Here is a 12,862-nt window from a genome sequence, read left to right as displayed (position 1 = left end):
ACTGCTGTCCTATATACTGGTCTACACATGGAGCGTATATACTAACGTAGTATGTTAGGATGAATGAAGACAATGTCCATCTAGTTCAGCCTGTTTCAACCCCTAATTGATCCAGAGGAAGGCAAAAACCCCAAGAGGCAGAAGCCAATTAGCCCATTTTGGGGAAAATTCCTTCTCGACTCCATAATGGCAATCAGACTGTTCCCTGGATCAGCCCCTAATAGTTCCTACCTGCCTGTATACCCGGATTAACAATTGACCTAAGATTTATATCCTATAATATCCTTCCTCTCCAGAAAGACATCAAGTCCCCTTTTAAACTCCTCTATGGATTTTGCCATCACCACGTCCGCAGGCAGAGAGTTCCACAGTCTCACTGCTCTTACAGTAAAGAACCCCCTCCTGTGTTGGTGATGAAACCTGCTTCCTTCTCGACGTAGCGGATGTCCTCTCGTTACCGTTGCAGTCCTGGGTATAAACAGATCATGGGAGAGATCCTTGTATCGTCCCCTAATGTATTTATACATAGTTATTTGGTCGCCCCTTAGTCGTCTTTTTTCCAGGGTGAATAATCTCAATTTTGAGCCTCTCTGGGTATTCCAGTCCTCCCATTCCATGCATTAGTTTAGTTGCCATTCTTAAACCCCCTCAGGCACTACAACATCTTTCCTAAGCACCGGTGTCCAGAACTGTACGCAGTATTCCATGTGAGGCCTGACAAGTGCATTATACAGCGGTAGAATAATGTTCTCGTCCCTCGCTCCTATACCTCTTTTAATGCACCCCAAGACTTTATTAGCTTTTGCAGCAGCTGACTGGCATTGGTTACTTCAGTTTAGTCTACAATCCACTAGTACCCCCAGGTCCTTTTCCATATCCCTTTTCCCTAGCAGTACCCCATTTAGTGTATATTGGTGACATCCGTTTCTCCTGCCCATGTGCCTAACCTTACATTTATCAACATTGAACTTCATTTGCCATTTTTCTACCCAAGCCCCCAACTTATCTAGGTCCGTTTGTAGCCGCACATTGTCCTCCGTTGTATTATTTATCTTGTATAATTTTGTATAATCTGCAAATATTGATATGTTACTGTGCAGTCTCTCTATCAGGTCATTGATAAATATCTTGAACAGAATGGGGCCTAATACTGAACCCTGTGGCACCCCGCTAGCAACGGTGGCCCAAACAGAGTATGAACCATTAACTACCACCCTCTGCTTTCTATCTCTGAGCCAGTTCCTTACCCAGATACACACATTTTCACCCAATCCGAGCTGCCTCATTTTATATATCAGCCTATTATGTGGCACGGTGTCAAATGCAAGGCCCCCTGTCCACGGCAGTGTATTCGGTAGCATTGCTATGGAAAGCGCCGGTCTCTGTCCACGAGCGGAGAATCATTGCGATTCTCCGCTCGCGGTGGGCAATTCGCATCATGCTGCGAATTGCTCCAATTCTCCGCGGCCAACCTATCTATCAGATAGGGCTGACTAGCGGAGATTTGGCGGCGGCTCCCGCCGCGGAGATCTGCCGCGGGACTTCGCGTCGCCCATGGACAGCCGGCCTTAGAGAAATCCAGATATACAAGATCAATAGACTCTCCCAGGCCCAGGCTAGAACTTACTTCATCATAGAAGCTGATCAGATTGGTCTGACATGATAGACCCCTCATGAACCCATGCTGATGAGGAGTTATACCGTTGTTTTCCTTAAGGTATTCTAGGATGGCATCTCCCAGAAACGCCCTGAATATTTTTCCAGTTATTGAAGTGAGACTTACCGGCCTGTAGTTACCAGGCTCTCTTTTGGACCCCTTTTTGTAAATTGGAACCACATTGGCAATGTGCCAATCCAATGGTACAACCCTGGTCTTGATAGTGTCCATAAATATAAGAAATAGTGATCTTGCTATCACATCACTTAGTTCCCTTAGAGCCCTTGGGTGTATTCCATCTGGGCCCGGCGATTAATCGATTTTAATCCTCTGTTACCGGCTCTGCACTTCCTCCTGTGTTAGGTATGCAATATGTAGCGGGGGTTCTACTGACCCTTTATACTGCTGTCCTACATATTGATCCTATATGCTGATTTTATATATAGTTTTCCTATATACTGATCCTATAGACTGGTCCTATATATTGCATTCCTATATGCTGATTTTATATACAGCTGTCCTATATACTTATTCTATATACAACTATACTATATACTGATCTATACATGGATCCTATATATACAGCTGCTCTTATACGGGTCTATATACGGACCCTATATACAGCTGCCCTATATACTGATCTAAACATGTATCCTACATGCAGCTGTCTTATATACTGATCCTATATACATCTGTCCTATATACTGATCTATACACAGATCCTATATACTGATCTTATATACTGATATGTCCTATACACAGCTGCCGTATTTGCTGAGCCTATATACAGCTGTTCTATATTCTGATCCTATATACAGCTGTCCTATATACTGGCCCTATAGATTGGCATGCTATATACTGATCCTATATACAGCTGTGCTATATACTGCTGTCCTATATACTAATCCTATATACAGCTATCCTATATACTGATACTATATATAGCTGCCCTATATACTGATCTACACACTGATCCGATACACAGCTGTCTTATATACTGATCCTATACACAGCTGCCCTATATACTGATATATACACGGATCTTATCTACAGCTGTCCTTTATACTGATCTTATATACAGCTGTCCTATATACTGATCCTATATACAGCTGTCCTATATACTGGCCCTATAGATTGGCATGCTATATACTGATCCTATATACAGCTGTGCTATATACTGCTGTCCTATATACCGATCCTATATACAGCTGTCCTATATGCAATGCTTTATAATGTCTACAGCTATTCTATATACTGATGCTATATTCGGACCTGTATATATCTAGACTCAGTTCACACCTCCGTTTGGGCTTTCCATCTCTTTTTATCTCTTGCCATATATAATGTTCTCATATACCAATATAGTGGTCAGTGGTGTAATAATCTGTAGGATATATCACTATGTATCAGGAAGTAGAGAGGACAGAGCGATGTTCTGCAGATCTCTAGAGGTCAGTGGTGTAATAATCTGCAGGATATATCACTATGTATCAGGAGGTAGAGAGGACAGAGCAATGTTCTGCAGATCTCTAGAGGTCAGTGGTGTAATAATCTGCAGGATATATCACTATGTATCAGGAGGTAGAGAGGACAGAGCGATGTTCTGCAGATCTCTAGAGGTCAGTGGCGTAATAATATGCAGGATATATCACTATGTATCAGGAGGTAGAAAGGGCAGAGCGATGTTCTGCAGATCTCTAGAGGCCAGTGGTGTAATAATCTGCAGGATATATCACTATGTATCAGGAGGTAGAGAGGACAGAGCAATGTTCTGCAGATCTCTAGAGGTCAGTGGTGTAATAATCTGCAGGATATATCACTATGTATCAGGAGGTAGAGAGGACAGAGCAATGTTCTGCAGATCTCTAGAGGTCAGTGGTGTAATAATATGCAGGATATATCACTATGTATCAGGAGGTAGAGAGGACAGAGCAATGTTCTGCAGATCTCTAGAGGTCAGTGGTGTAATAATCTGCAGGATATATCACTATGTATCAGGAGGTAGAGAGGACAGAGCAATGTTCTGCAGATCTCTAGAGGTCAGCGGTGTAATAATATGCAGGATATATCACTATGTATCAGGTGGTAGAGAGGACAGAACGATGTTCTGCAGATCTCTAGAGGTCAGCGGTGTAATAATCTGCAGGCTCTATCACTATCAGGAGGTAGAGAGGACAGAGCGATGTTCTGCAGATCTCTAGAAGGGGCAGTGGTGTAATAATCTGCAGGATATATCACTATCAGGAGGTAGAGAGGACAGAGTGATGTTCTGCAGATCTCTAGAGGTCAGTGGTGTAATAATCTGCAGGATATATCACTATCAGGAGGTAGAGAGGACAGAGCGATGTTCTGCAGATCTCTAGAGGTCAGTGGTGTAATAATCTGCAGGATATATCACTATCAGGAGGTAGAGAGGACAGGGCAGCTGGATGGACAAGAGGGGCGCTGAATATTTGGTGCAGGTGACAATTCTTGGGCTCACAGTGTGTCCGGCTAATCCAGCATTTGGTTTGTTGACTATTTGAATGCCAGCTGAGCAGGAATTACGGACCATCGGGTGCCAGATTAAGGGAGAAGATTGTCTGATTTAGGGTGGAAATTCTTTTCAAGGTGGAATTCCTGTTAATGTAGCTGTAGAGCCCCTTCTAGTTTATGTGTGTAATATCATGACATGGCTCACAGGATGGGTACCTACATCAGCCGCCTTCTTCTCTGCCACCTCCAGCTTCTCCTGCGCATCCTTCAGGGCTTCGGAGTACTTGTCCAGTTCATCCTCAGTCCCCTTCAGCTTCTTCTGCATGGACAGCAGCTCATCTTCCAGCTTAGGGGTAGAGATCAAGTCAGTGGGTCAGATACTTTGGGAGGGTATGGAGAGAACTGTGCCTAGTGAGTGGTCAGAGGGTGTAAGGAGTGACTTCAGACCAAGGAGAACAGGCCTGAGAAGGTACGAGGTATGGAAGACAAGATGTCTCAGAGCTGAATGTCTGGTATAGGTCAATGGAAACACAGAAAATATAAAACCAGAAATGGTGAAAGGTGAAGACAGACACTGGGGTGAAGGGCACTGGGGTGGAGGACACTGGAGTAGAGGGCACTGGGGTGGAGAACACTGGGGTGAAGGACTCTGAGGTGAAGGGCACTGGGGTGGGGTCACTGGGGTGGAGGGCAGTGGAGAAGAGGACACAGCTGGAGAGAAGTGGAGAAGAGGACACTAGGTGGAGGGCAGTGGAGAGGAGGACACTAGGGTGGAGGGCAGTGGAGAGGAGGACACTAGGGTGGAGGGCAGTGGAGAGGAGTACACTGGGGTGGAGGGCAGTGGAGAGGAGGAGACTGAGGTATAGGACACTGGGGTGGAGGGCAGTGGAGAGGAGGACACTGGGGTGGAGGGCAATGGAGAGGAGGATATTGGGTTGAAGGGCAGTGGAGAGCAGGACATTGGGTTGGAGGGCAGTGGAGAGGAGAACACTGGGGTGAAGAGCAATGGAGGGGAGGACACTGGGGTGGAGGGCAGTGGAGAGGAGGACATTGGGGTGGAGGGCAGGGGGAAGAAGGACACTGGGGTGGAGGGCAGTGGAGAAGAGGACCCGGGTGGAGAGCAGTGGAGAGGAGGACACTAGGGTGGGGGGCAGTGGAGAGGAGGACACTAGGGTGGAGGGCAGTGGAGAGAAGTACACTGGGGTGGAGGGCAGTGGAGAGGAGGAGACTGAGGTATAGGACACTGGGGTGGAGGGCAGTGGAGAGGAAGACACTGGGGTGGAGGGCAGTGGAGAGGACATTGGGTTGAAGGGCAGTGGAGAGCAGGACATTGGGTTGGAGGGCAGTGGAGAGCAGGACATTGGGTTGGAGGGCAGTGGAGAGGAGGACACTGGGTTGAAGAGCAATGGAGAGGAGGACACTGGGGTGGAGGGCAGTGGAGAGGAGGACACGGGTTGAGAGCAGTGGAGAGGAGGACACTAGGGTGGAGGGCAGTGGAGAGGAGGACACTAGGGTGGAGTGCAGTGGAGAGGAGGACACTAGGGTGGAGGGCAGTGGAGAGGAGGACACTAGGGTGGAGGGCAGTGGAGAGGAGGACACTAGGGTGGAGGGCAGTGGAGAGGAGGACACTGGGGTGGAGGGCAGTGGACAGCAGGACATTGGATTGAAGGGCAGTGGAGAGCAGGACATTGGGTTGGAGGGCAGTGGAGAGGAGGACACTGGGTTGAAGAGCAATGGAGAGGAGGACACTGGGGTGGAGGGCAGTGGAGAGGAGGACACGGTTGAGAGCAGTGGAGAGGAGGACACTAGGGTGGAGGGCAGTGGAGAGGAGGACACTAGGGTGGAGGGCAGTGGAGAGGAGTACACTGGGGTGGAGGGCAGTGGAGAGGAGGAGACTGTAGTATAGGACACTGGGGTGGAGGGCAGTGGAGAGGAGGACACTGGGGTGGAGGGCAGTGGTCAGCAGGACATTGGGTTGAAGGGCAGTGGAGAGCAGGACATTGGGTTGGAGGGCAGTGGAGAGGAGGACACGGGTGGAGAGCAGTGGAGAGAAGGACACTAGGGTGGAGGGCAGTGGAGAGGAGGACACTAGGGTGGAGGGCAGTGGAGAGGAGTACACTGGGGTGGAGGGCAGTGGAGAGGAGGAGACTGAGGTATAGGACACTGGGGTGGAGGGCAGTGGAGAGGAGGACACTGGGGTGGAGGGCAGTGGAGAGAAGGACATTGGGGTGGAGGGCAGTGGAGAGGAGGACGTGAGTGGAGGGCAGTGGAAAGGAGGACATTGGGGTGGAGGGCAGTGGAAAGGAGGTCACTGAGGTGGAGGGCAGTGGAGAGGAGGACACTGGGGTAGAGGGTAGTGTAGTGGAGGGCAGTGGAGTGGAGGACACTGGGGTAGAGGGGAGTGGAGGACACTAGGGTGGAGAGCATTGGAGTTGCGGACACTGCAGTGGAGAGCACTAGGGTGGATGGCAACACTATGAAGCCAGCGGTATAAGGGGTCTGGGTTAGCATAGAGACTGTCTGTCCTGTTACCTGCTTGCTCTTCTCCTCCACCTGCTTCTGCTCGGTCTCTGCCTGCTCGGCGCGGTCCAGAGCGTTCTCCTTGTCCAGCTTCAGCATCTGCATTTTCTTCTTGATGGCCTCCATGATGTGCTGTGGTCGCCTGTCTGACCGCTGGCACTCTGTGCTCTATTATAAATGGCTATAAAAACCCGTCCTTGGCTGTTCTGTGCTGGACCCTCCCTGCTATCCCCGGACCCCCAGCTCACTGCATTGTTCTCTATATTTGGGCCCAGGAGGACAGGTGGCAGTGGATAAGAAAGGGTTGGTATGGTGGACGGGATTACTGAGAGCTGACATTATACCCCCCGTCACCTCCACAAATATCCCAGTGGACAGCAACAGCCTGACAGCTCCGTGGTGTACAGAGTAATAACGAATGAAACCATTACTAAGAGCTTATATATAATCATTAAAGCCAACACTAGAGAACAGCGGGGACATCACTGAGAATGCCGCCTATCCATCACTAGAGAGTGATGGTGACATCACTGAAAATACAGCCTATCCATCACTAGAGAGCGATGGTGACATCACTGAGAATGCAGCCTATCCATCACTAGAAAGCAGCGGAGATATCACTGAGAATGCAGCCTATCCATTCACTAGAGAGCGGCAGAGACATCACTGAGAATACAGTCTATCCATTCACTAGAGAGTAGCGGTGACATCACTGAGAATGCCGCCTATCCATCACTAGAGGGCGATGGTGACATCACTGAGAATACAGCCTATCCATTCACTAGAGAGCAACGGTGACATCACTGAGAATGCTGCCTATCCATTCACTAGAGAGCAACGGTGATATCACTGAGAATACAGCCTATCCATTCACTAGAAAGCAGCGGTGACATCACTGAGAATGCTGCCTATCCATCACTACAGAGAGATAGTGACATCACTGAGAATACAGCCTATGACTAGAGAGCAGTCTGCAGACTGTACCCAGCGGCTCCATGTGGTTCCCACATTGTTCTGCAGCACTGAGTATACTGATTCCTTCTGTGATTTAGCACCTCGCTGTTGGGAATCCCAGTAATCCCTCCCATGAGGCGTCAGCTGGCGTCTGGATATCGAGGCCTGACAGCCAGAGATAGCTGGAATGTTTGTGGTGTCAGCTGGAATTATAGTGTGCCCTACTGTCCGTACATGTGTCTCCTATTGTTACACTGTTGTCTATCTGTTCCACCGTAAGAAGTTCAATATCTATCTATCTATCTATCTATCTATCTATCTATCTATCTATCTATCTATCTATCTATCTATCTATCTATATATACACTTATTATCAAAAACACCCTGTCCCCAGAAGAAGTTGTCGTTTTGCATTAAAACCCAACATACAGTCAGATCTGTAATGATAACAGTTGTGGTGTGATTAGATGAATGGTCTTGTCACCGGAGGCCCTAAAAGTGGTTCCCCCCTTGGCCTATAAAAGGCTCTTGGAGGCCCCTTGTATGTAGTGACCTCTTCTTCGCTTGTGTAAAGCTTGCTGACCACTAGACGCCTCTATGACGCAGAGAAGAGATTTCACCCGTTACTAGAGTCTGAGAGGGGCGCGTTATTGGGATGTGAGAAGCTGAATGGTCATATCGATGAATTGTCCCCCACCAGCCGTTCTGACCAGACTCTCAGGAGGTGTTGGGACCAGTGGACGTGTGAGGGCACACAAGGTGACCGGGCTCAGGACACTCCCTACAGACCACCAGTATAGAGGAGTGTCTAACCAGACTGTAAGGCCTCATGCCCACGACCGTGTTGGGCTCCGCCAGTGGAATACCAAAGCGGAGTCCGACACGTGCCCCCCCCCCAAAGACCCCATACTCACCTCTCCAGATCCGCCGTGCGTGTCCCGTCTGGCAAGCTGGCGCGCATGCGCAGAACAGCACATGATGCGCCAGCAGTGCGGGATGATGCGGTGATGCGTTATCTCACGATGCTTCCGCTGTGCTCACAGCAGAAGTATCGCGTGACGGATGGCTTCCATTGACTACAATGGAAGCTGGCCACGCGTTTTCCCACGGCAATTAGAGCATGCCACAGTTTCTTTCATGCTGCGGAATTCCGCAGTAGAATCCTGCAGCGTGAACATTGAGCTATTAGGTTCAATTGACCAGACTGTTAGGAGGTGTTGGGACCAGTGGATAGAGGCACACAAGGTGACCGGGCTCAGGATGCCCCCTACAGACCACCAGTAGAGAGGAGCGTCTGACAAGACTGTTAGGAGGTGTTGGGACCAGTGGATGGGGGCATACAATGTGACCAGGCTCAGGATGCCCCCTACAGACCACCAGTAGAGAGGAACATCTGACCAGACTGTTTGGAGGTGTTGGGACCAGAGGATGTGTGAGGGCACACAAGGTGACGGGGGCTCAGGACGCCCGCGACAGACCACCAATGGATAGGAGCGTCTGACCAGACTGTTAGGAGGTGTTGGGACCAGTGGATGTGTGAGGGCACACAAGGGTACCGGGCTCAGGATGCCCCCGACAGACCACCGGTCTAGGGTCAAGCTACACCAGTGGTAAAAATAATAATGAAGTTAATAAAAACAAAATAAAAATAGGTAGTTGTTACAACCTGCTACCAAGGAGTAGGATAGGGTAAGATGTTACTTTGTCGTGATGCCAGGGTAGGGACCCGTTCCAGGCAAAAAAAAAATATGAAAAGTGGAGAACTAAACCAAAAATGTGGGTAGTAGTCCTTACGATCCTGTAGTCTCATGTGGTGTTTCAGTGTAGTTGTAGGTGGTGGGAAGCACTCCAGGAGGCAGACTTTAGATGAAAACAATTTGCACACTTTATTGCCGGGAGAGAGGGTACTTGGTAATTCAGAAGTTACAACACTTGCATTATATTTACTTAAAGGGGTTGTCCCGCGAAACAAAGTTGGGGTATACACTTCTGTATGGCCATATTAATGCACTTTGTAATATACATCGTGCATTAAATATGAGCCATACAGAAGTTATTCACTTACCTGTTCCGTTGCTAGCATCCCTGTCTCCATGGTGCCGTCTAATTTTCAGCGTCTAATCGCCCGATTAGACTCGCTTGCGCAGTCCGGTCTTCTCCGTGTTGAATGGGGCTGCTCGTGCTGGAGAGCGCTCCTCGTAGCTCCGCCCCGTCACGTGTGCCGATTCCAGCCAATCAGGAGGCTGGAATCGGCAATGGACCGCACAGAAGACCTGCGGTCCACCGAGGGTGAAGATCCCGGCGGCCATCTTCGCAAGGTAAGTAAGAAGTCACCGGAGCGCGGGGATTCGGGTAAGTACTATCCGTTTTTTTTTTTCAACACATGCATCGGGTTTGTCTCGCGCCGAACGGGGGGGCTATTGAAAAAAAAACAAAAAACGTTTCGGCGCGGGACAACCCCTTTAAGGGAAATCACAGACTTTACTTACATTGACAGCTTGTAGTTTACAGATTCCACGTGCATCATTCAATATGGATTCAGTTAGTGGGTCTGGGACTGGAGAAGATTAACTGCTGACTTACTTCTAATTCTCTCTCTCTCTCTTGCTGACACTCCAAAATAGACTTGATTTCTTTTCCTTTCTCCTCTAATCTCTCAACAGTCTTTGGGTGTTAGTACTCACACGGAATGTTATTCTTCCCACTGCACTGGCTAGAGTAGATGCTCACCTTCTTCCTCCCCTGTCTCTTGACATTTGTGTTAAAAAAAACTCAGCGATATTGCAGCGGTAAAAAACCGCAAGTGGAAAGGCACTCTAAGGGCGCCTGTACACTTGCGTTTTTCTTCTGCGTTATTTTAACGCGATTGTCAGTGGGATTTACTAATGTTAAAAATGCATCGCAAGTTGGTGCTTTGCCATTTTTGTGCAATGCGTTTTAAACATTAGAAAGACCCATTGACAACTGCGTGAAAATTTATCCATGTGAAATATTTATCCATCTGTCTATCTATTTATCTCAAATCTATCTATCTATCCAATACCTATCCATCCATCCATTTATCTATCTCATATCTCTCTATCTATCTCTCATAATTATCTATTGTTTTGTCTCATATCTATCTATCTATCTATCTATCTATCTATCTATCTATCTATCTATCTATCTATCTATCTATTTAACTCATATCTATCTACCTATCTCATATCTATCTGATCTATCTATCTCATATCTATTTATCTATCTCATATCTATCTGATCTATCTATCTCATATCTATTTATCTATCTCATATCTACCTATTTATCTATCTATCTCATATTTGTCTCATATCTATTTATCCATCTATCTTATATCTATCTTATCTTTCTGTCTCATATCTATCTATATATCTATCTCATATCTATCTATCCATCCATCTATCTCATATCTATCCATTCATTTTTAATCTATCTATGCATCCATCTGTCTATCTATCTATCCAACTCATATCTATCTATCTCATATCTGTCTGTCTATCTATCTATCTATCTCAAATCTATTTATCTATCTATCTCATATTTATCTCATAACTATCTATCTTATATCTATCTATCTCATGTCTATCTATATCATATCTACCTATTTATCTACCTATCTCATATCTATTTATCCATCTATCTCATATCTGTCTATCTATCCATCTAAGGGCGCCTGTACACTTGCGTTTTTCTTCTGCGTTTTTTTGACGCGATATCGCTGCACTATTTTAACACGATTGTCAATGGGACTCACTAATGTTAAAAACGCATTGCAAGTTGGTGCTTTGCAATTTTTGTGCGATGCGTTTTTAACATTAGAAAGTCCCATTGACAATCGCGTGAAAAAATACAGCGATATCGCGTGATAAAAATTTGCAAAAAAACCCTAATATCTATCTCATATTTATCCATCTGTCTATCTATTTATCTCATATCTATTTATCCATCTATTTATCTATCTCATATCTCTCTGTCTATCTCATATCTATCTATCTCATATCTATCTTTCTATCTATCTCATATCTAGCTAGCTAGCTCGTATCTATATATCTATTTTCTATCTTTCCATCTCACAATCAATCTATCTATCTCATATCTATCTATCTATCTCATATCTATCTATCTATCTATCTATCTATCTATCTATCTATCTATCTATCTATCTATCTATCTATCTATCTATCTATCTCATATCTATATATCTCATATCTATTTATCTATCTTCTATCTATCTATCCATCTATCTCATATCTATTTATCTATCTTCTATATCTATCTATCTATCATGGTTGGAGACCCCATCAAAACTCCTTTTTTTGAATCTGGAAATTCCGCCCGGTCAGGTATTTCCCAGTACTCCAACTCTTTTTATTACTACATGAGTTATACCCATACTGTTAGCTGACGGGGACACTGAGAGCCTTGAAATACCCGACGGGGCTGCTTCACCGTCATCTCATCGCAAGATTGTCAACCAACTTTATTTTATTGTTCATGCAGATATATTCTATAAATGATTGCATTACCAGAAAGACAAATGTCATAATACAGCATACAATGATCAGACAGGGTACATAATAATACAGCAAGACATATAATATCATGTCGCCAGGACTGCTGGTATAATGCTCTATTCAAGACAAGGTAGAGGGGTATAGTCAATCAGTGGACCCACAGCCCCGCCCAACTGACTCTTCCTGTTTGTTAGGAGTCAGGGTTGTAGAGCAGTGTGTCATGTGACACCACTCTGTCTTCAGGTCCTTTTGCACGAGCCGATTTATCATTCGAACGAGTGAGTGACGTCACCGCTAGCTCTTTTGCTCGTGTCGCCTGTACATACTGGCAGCTACATCGTCGGCTTCAAACTGAGTGATTATCTTTCACTTTCACTCCTTCGAAGGCTAATCGTTCCATCTAAAAGCACCTTACTGATTAGCTGAAAGGTCTCGGAGACAGGGAGGGGCATGTGTGATCAGCTGTTAGTGGTTGCACTGGAGTCCGCTAGTGCACTTTGGTGCCTGTGAAGACGTCCATGTTTGGCTGGCGGTGGCAGCAGAGCGTGTAGAGAGTCCTGGGTGCTGTAGCAATATGTCTGATATTTAGTTGATTCCCAATAAAACAACCTAATATCAAACATATCAGACAGAACCGAGGGGAGAGACCCACAGATAGCACACACGTCTATACGAGACCCTGCTGGAAGTCTTCGGAGCGGAGGAGAGTGTCAGCTCTTGGGC

The 12,862-nt window shown here is 46.5% G+C and overlaps 1 protein-coding gene across 1 annotated transcript; it reads right to left on the bottom strand.

The window, feature by feature from the left end:
• Positions 1-4,307: 4,307 nt before the first annotated feature.
• On the bottom strand, positions 4,308-6,803 carry LOC136571840 (tropomyosin alpha-3 chain-like). Its single transcript, XM_066572461.1, has 2 exons — positions 6,665-6,803; positions 4,308-4,478 (listed from the first exon to the last, which is right to left on the bottom strand). Exons 1-2 carry the CDS (start codon positions 6,776-6,778, stop codon positions 4,308-4,310), a joined length of 285 nt encoding a protein of 94 aa, XP_066428558.1. The 5' UTR covers positions 6,779-6,803.
• Positions 6,804-12,862: the final 6,059 nt, after the last annotated feature.

The sequence above is a fragment of the Eleutherodactylus coqui genome, chromosome 6 (genome assembly GCF_035609145.1).
Source record: "Eleutherodactylus coqui strain aEleCoq1 chromosome 6, aEleCoq1.hap1, whole genome shotgun sequence".
Lineage (NCBI taxonomy): Eukaryota > Metazoa > Chordata > Amphibia > Anura > Eleutherodactylidae > Eleutherodactylus > Eleutherodactylus coqui.
Note: the sequence above shows the minus strand (reverse complement) of the source record. Positions and strands in the feature narration are given on the sequence as shown.